Source organism: Vicia villosa, unplaced genomic scaffold, assembly GCF_029867415.1.
Source record: "Vicia villosa cultivar HV-30 ecotype Madison, WI unplaced genomic scaffold, Vvil1.0 ctg.001470F_1_1_1, whole genome shotgun sequence".
Taxonomy (NCBI): domain Eukaryota; kingdom Viridiplantae; phylum Streptophyta; class Magnoliopsida; order Fabales; family Fabaceae; genus Vicia; species Vicia villosa.
The window spans coordinates 143,876-150,858 of NW_026705628.1; the positions used below are offsets into that span (position 1 = coordinate 143,876).

General features: G+C 34.1%; 1 protein-coding gene across 1 annotated transcript; it reads right to left on the reverse strand.

Annotated features, from left to right (window-relative positions):
- Positions 1–57: 57 nt before the first annotated feature.
- LOC131635362 (COBRA-like protein 4) lies at positions 58–2,387 on the reverse strand. Its single transcript, XM_058905976.1, has 6 exons — positions 2,240–2,387; positions 2,067–2,146; positions 1,514–1,970; positions 862–1,009; positions 441–730; positions 58–344 (listed from the first exon to the last, which is right to left on the reverse strand). The coding sequence occupies exons 1-6, from the start codon at positions 2,337–2,339 to the stop codon at positions 64–66; spliced, it is 1,356 nt and encodes a 451-aa protein (XP_058761959.1). The 5' UTR covers positions 2,340–2,387; the 3' UTR covers positions 58–63.
- Between the last annotated feature and the right edge of the window lie 4,596 nt (positions 2,388–6,983).

The following is a 6,983-nucleotide window of genomic DNA, read 5'->3' on the forward strand; positions in this document are numbered from 1 at the left end:
TTCCAATCAAATCAAACACTCATAAGCTTCATATACTAACTTGTCTTATACATCACAAAAGAATCACAAATACATGAAAAATGATGCAAAAATGACATAGACTGTTATGGATATAATTGGCAGCCTATAAGCAGAATTTGGCAAGAAAGGGTATGAATCAGGTGGTGGCAGCATACATTCATCACCATTGAAGTATACTCTTCTAGGAAAGGCCCATCCTTGTTGAAGCGTAAATGTGTTCTTGTCCTTTTTCATAAGTACCTCAGATTGTACATTCCCTTTAGCCCCAGCTTCCATTAATAGATCATTGTAGAATTTCAAACCATAGAACATTCCTGTGTCATCTGCAGACACAATTCAATCATGCACAAGCACAAAGTCAAACGTAGTTTTCTTCAATGAAACTTTAATGTACTAGAAAAAAAATTCAGAGAACTTACTTATGGCTTCATAGGGAAGAAGTGGCATGTATTCAAAGCTATAAACTTGTGTAACATTGTTGAGATTAGGGTGTTGCACAACAAGACCCCATTGTGTATAATTCAGTCTATAGTTGAAGTTGATGATTGCAATCTTCACACGCCAATAGTCCTTGTAGTTGTCTTTTATATGCCAATGAACACGAATAGGACAAAGGTGGCGTGTGCATTGTAACAATGGTTTTGGTGTGATATCACTCTTCCTAGTCTTGTTATTCCCATCAACTTCTTTCAGGATCTTTGATTCTTTCCTGCATTTCAATGATAACAAATCAAAATTATCATTATTTGAATGTGTTTTCGTTGGTATTAAGGATCGTGATGCAACCTCGACTGTAATTTAAAACGTTAATGATAATGTGAAAGTAGAAAAGCGGCTTACGTGACGCAGGTAGCATTGTTTTGACAACCACAAGCACAGGTAGGGCAGGCCGTGACTTGGTCATTGTAGAAAGTTGATAAAGAAACACAACAACTTGGGTTCTTGTAGGCAAGAAATTGTGAATAAGTGCATGTCACATTCCAGGACACTGCATAGGAAAAAAATGAGAACATTAACCAATGTTTTAAACAGAAGTGACAATCCATCGCGCTCGCAATCTTTGATGTCGCAACTGCAATACAGTTGAGACCGAGGTTGCATAAGCCGCATTTTACCATGATTCTCCATAATATCGAAGATCGCAATTTGCAACATACTCCCTCTGTCCCATAATATATGTCATAATTGGTCATTTCACACAGATTAAGAAAATGTGATAAATGAAAGAGAGAGAATAGTGTTTTTACAAAACTATCCCCGTTTATTATTGGTGTATTTGAATGATAATAAATGTAAAGTGAGAGAATAATAAATTAAGAGTATTAATTAGAGGACATAATTGTAAGATAAAAATTAAAATTGCATTGGAAACTTAAAGCGACACTTATTTTGGGACAAATAATTTTATCAAATGCGACACTTATTTTGGGACGGAGGGAGTACTATATATGCAGACTTAAGTTTAGTAAAGGGAATTAATTAGTATACATACTCAAAGCTTGAGCTTTTCTTCTACGATCATCGGTAAGAATAACAGTTGAAGGGACTCTCCTAGCAGGACCACAAGAATATCCTGGTCCCGGTCCAAGCAATTTAAAATCCGTAGGCAGTTTAACTGTCTTATTAGATCTTCCTGAGAGTCCTACACCCATCTGAAATGCGGCGACTGCACCTGAAGGATCCTGTCCCCAAGATGTCAACACACCACCTTTGCAACAGTTTGTGTATTGCATATTGAAAGAAGCACCAGGCAATAAATCAACAACTTGAGGACTTCTTTTGCAGCTATGAGGAATCTTTATCTTGAACTTTGCACAGTCTCCTTGTTCTGTAGCTTGTGCTCCCATCATAGCCCATATGATTTCTTTCTTGGCCCATGTCCATCCTAATGTCCATCCAGGGTTCATAATGTTTCGGTATAGTTGAAAGTTAAATAATGTTACAGTTGCCTGCAAAAGTTTCACATCATAGTATTTTGATTAGTTCGAGGATAGCTAGAGCATTGCAGAGACTAATCTCTCGAGATAACCGTTGAAGCGACTTACCATATAACCATCTGATGTCCAAGACATGATATCCCATCTTATTGTCACATTCCCGGTTGGATCCAATGGATCAAAGGCCTCTATAAGCACAAAATAAAGCAAAGTTAAGACCATATGACATGAGCAATTATATTAGTTTCCTATGTTTTGCATGTAAATGAAAGGTAATTTACCAGCAGGAGAGATTAGAATAAGGCATAGAGCAAAAAATGCAAGCAACTTCAGCTCTCGGAATTTTCCGCTTTGATGCTGTTTACCATTATCAAATTCCATGCTGAAGTTGAAGTTAAAAAAATCCCAAGTTCTAGAATGTGTTAACACAATTTGAGAGTGTGTGTAAATATGCAAATGAGCTAGTGTGTTTTATAACAAAAAAGTTATGACAATGTGATTGAAGTATGTTATCATTTAGTAGTTGAAAAGTCACTGTAATATCATGATATCATATTCATATGAAATCTTCTGTTTGTTTCAGGACACATCAAGTGTTAATCTGTTACTACCTATAAAATAGTTGTATATGTAGATTTAGTTTTTGTGTGTGGGGTTATACTGAATACATCAACATCTATGGATATGAAGGTTTAGATTTGCAGAGAAAATAGATAAATCATGTGTTATTTAATATGGCAATCAAGCCATGAAGTGGTGTGGAGTTGCCATCTTGGGATTGATTGAAAACTAGTAGTGTAATGTTGTAACGCATTTAAAACTAACTCATTCATTGAACAAATTCAATTGATGATGGGTCTTAAGTCTCAGTTTAAGTAATGGGCTTTAATATTGTTGGACCTTCATCTTGAGATTTTGAGGTTTCTTCCTGCTACCCCCAAATTTTATTTGACACCCCCACACCCCCATGTTTTTACCTTATTAGTCATGTAAAATATTAAATTTTATTTCACAAAAAGTATTGGAGAAATTCGAATTTTTACAAAAGTTTTGTAATTTTTTGGACTTTTCATAGACATTACCGGATATTTGCTATTGATGACAAGTAACGCATTTTAATGATTTTTACAGCATTTTTAATGATTTTTTACCGCATCTTTGAAAAAATTCAGTAAGAATGCATTTTTAAAAATTTACACATTCAATTGGATTTTTCAAAATATTCGGTAAAAATGCATACCTTTTATCACATATTTTGGAAAATACGATAAAAATGCATACATGTTTTTCATATTTTTCAAAAAATATAGTAAAATTGCATACGTTCAACCGAATATTTCAAAAAATCTGGAAAAGGTATGCATTTTTACCGTATCTTTTGAAAAACCTAGAAAAAGTATGCTTCGTTACCCCATATTTTGAAAAATTAAAAAAAGTTAATAATTTCAGATTTTTTGAAAAAATTGGTAGGTTAAAAAAATTGTTTTATTTGCTTCTAGATGGACGAATATGATGAAGATGAGCCAGTTGATGTTCAACCACTGGTTTAGGATGACGTACAAATGGTGGTAGAGGTAGATGTGCCATATCCGACAAAAATATAGGTTCCTCATACTTCTGAGATGGTAGAGGTGCTCTATCTTTCTGAGGCAAATGCAACAACTACAATAGAGGTTATTCCAGAGACAATTATTGAGGCGCCTAATGTAACACCCCATACTGCTTTTAGAATTACCAAGTGACCTCACAAACCAACACAGATCTTTTCAGCATGATTTGTCCTCACTCACACGCTTTCTGAGAAACTTCCTAGAAGGTCACCCATCCAAATACTACTCCAAGTTAAGCACACTTAAACACGAAGTTCTTACCTGTTAGGTAACGAAATATGTTTTTTTTTCAAGAATTTAAGAACATTGAAGATTTTTTCTATCTTGCAATCCACCCCAAAAGAATGATACATGCGAGTTTAGGGCAACTACATATAAGTTAACTTTAGGGTAAAATCTATGTAACGGGTGCTTTTATAGGAAAATCTGATTATTTTATCATTCAATTATTTAGGAAATCGAAGGGATATATCATTTAGTTTACACTTATAAAGAATAAAAATATAAACTGCAATAGCTAGAATTCGAAGCGTGTCCTGAATTGTTTTTCCTCTCGGATATTTTAAAAACCGAGGGAATATATTGTTTTTATTTTTAAAGAAAACTATGACGCGCCTTGGCATTATACCTCATTTTTGTTTTTGGATGAGGTGAAAGCTTTGTCATGAAATGTATTATTTGTAGTAGTGAATGATAACCAAACTTCTAGGAACATTCAATTAATGTGGATACCATGGGAGAAACCAAAGACTCTTCTAACAACTGGATCAACTACACTTCCCTCAAAGAGACGAAGGTTCTCATCAAACATGGAGAATTGAAGGACGACCCAATAGTCAAAGAAAAAAATATAGAAGAATCGGAAGACATAAGAATCAATAAAGTCTTGGGGAGATGTCAAAATTTAGCCTATGAAAGAGATCAAGAAAATTATCTTAAGGGATGATGATTCTTATGGAAATGAATATTCTTACTTGTGTGTCTAAGTGTGTTTCCTTTCTTGTTACTTCTTTTTCCAAAATTTCCTATTTTATGCACTACTCTTTAAATTATGCTATTTCCCGCTTTATATACTTTGAATTTCAGCATATTTGAATTAATAAAAGTGTGATCTTTCCTTTTCCTAAATGCTATGGTGCTTATGTTTTCATATTTAAATTTTTCGCAATACATCCCTTTAACCGTCTTTTTTATTTTGACAAAGAGGGAAAAATATACTCTCAGAGGGACTAGAGTATGCTCTTTACTTAATTGAGGGGAAGTTTAACCACTACAAATATATCTATTTATTTCTTTTATCACCTCCGTGAGATATGCGTTGTCTTCATCAAAAAGTGGGAGAATATGGAACCATGTTTTACATGATAAGTAATCAAGGAAGCTCTCGATAACATGATCTTAATGATGGATGTACTTTTGATGATGGAAACTAATAAGAGTCACTGATATTGAAACCTGTGAGGATTCAACCATAGAAAATGATCAAAGATGCAAGAATACAAGTTAGGGTTTGATGATCATTGTAAACATCCTCTGATGATGATACTCAATTAGAATAAATATCAAGCCTTATCTTCAAGAAAAATTCAAGAAAGTGTCTATATGACTGGTTTACCTGTCAAGTCGTTAAGCTTCAAATTATGAAAGAGAGGAAGTGTGAAAGCTTGCCCTGTTGCATCAGAGTGAACATTATGTTGAAAAAGCACAAGGACTTATTCGTAAAGTTATACGGCTAAATCACACACATACACACACACACGCTAAAATATGTTTTTAAGCCTATTATTCTTAAAGAATTATTCATAAAAATGTTTTAAAGTCGTTCCAGTTGAATTAGCAATTGTCGAAATGATTTTGGACAAAATTTATTTTATCCAATCGATTGACACTCATACCCAATCGATTGGGTTAATGCAAAAACTGCCCCTAAACGTTTTAGACGATGTCTTAATGAATAATAAAGACTATATATCCCTTCCTTCCTTCCTTTTTAAACATCCTAAACGTTTATTTTGAGGTCATCGAGTCAATTAGACTGGTCAAAAGCTTACATTGGTTTAAGACTAGTCCAGTTAAAAGTATCAACTTGGTTTATGGTTATCCTGGTAAAAACCTTTGTTCGATTTGTAAGCTCAGCCCAGTGAAAAGCTTACTTTGGTTTGATAAAAACTGGTTTAAAATCTTAGTGGTTCATGGTCAGTCTGGTCTAAACCTCACTTTGGTTCATGAGTTCAGTCCGATTCGAAAGCTCACCTTGGTTTGAGATAATCCAGTGGAAAATATCGGTTTAGCTTGGGAACTACCCACTTCAAGTTGCTATTTAAAAAGAATACTTATCGCTTCAATCTGCTGTTTAAAAGAAAGACTAATCGCTTCTTTCAAGTGTTCGCTGTTTGGTTGGAAGTTATCCTGAAACTTCAATTTTCCTTGTATAAGGGGATTCAAGAGTTCAACATACTAAAAGATCTTAAGAATTAGTGAATATTCTCAAGATATGCTTTTAGTTTTTTGCTTATTTATTTTTCCGCTTCTAATTTCTTAAAAGGTTTTCAATTTTTTTAAACTCTGAAAATAATTGTAAAAGTTTCAAACTACCACTTTTCTGAAACACACAATTCAAACCCTATTGTGTGTGGAGTCACATGTCCAACAGGTATTAGTTATACTATAGACCCATGTGAGTATATATTTCAACAATAAAGTTATAGTATACACTCGTGCAGGTATACATAGTTCATTGAAAAAGTCATACTATAGACTTGAATGGGAAAAAATAAGACATTTTCATTCATTCTCACTCAAGATATTATACTATGATCCTTAAAATAATAACATTATAAAAATTCAAGAGTTACTCTCAGAATTTACAAAGTACTTCTCAGCATCAGACTTAGAGCAACAAGAGCTACTTTTAGCATTACCAAGAATAAATCTCAGAACAAGTAAAGAGTTACTCTCTCAGAATTACCAATAGTAATTCTCAGCATATGTCCAGAGTTACTCTCCCAGAGTTACTAAGAGTAATTCTCAGCATCTGTCCAGAGTTACTCTCTCAGAGTTGAAGGATAGAAAAACACTTAGAAAGGGGGGGGGATTGAATAAGTGTGACTTTAAATCTTGGACGATAAAAATAAATTGCACAATTATTTTTATCCTGGTTCGCTGTTAACGAAGCTACTCCAGTCCACCCCCGCAGAGATGATTTACCTCAACCTGAGGATTTAATCCACTAATCGCACGGATTACAATGGTTTTCCACTTAGTCCACGACTAAGTCTTCTAGAGTATTCTGATCACAACTTGATCACTCCAGGAACAACTGCTTAGACAACTTCTAAGACTTTTCTAGAGTCTACTGATCAACCTGATCACTCTAGTTACAAACTGCTCAGCCAACTGCTAAGACTTCCTAGAG

Excerpts from the sequence above, each read along its gene's own strand:
- LOC131635362 (XM_058905976.1), bottom strand. The coding sequence starts at position 2,339 with ATGGAATTTGATAATGGTAAACAGCATCAAAGCGGAAAATTCCGAGAG. Across the intron at positions 1,010-1,513 it reads AAGAAAAGCTCAAGCTTTGA|TGTCCTGGAATGTGACATGC; the intron begins GTATGTATACTA and ends TTTCCTATGCAG. Across the intron at positions 345-440 it reads TCTTCCCTATGAAGCCATAA|ATGACACAGGAATGTTCTAT; the intron begins GTAAGTTCTCTG and ends TTGTGTCTGCAG.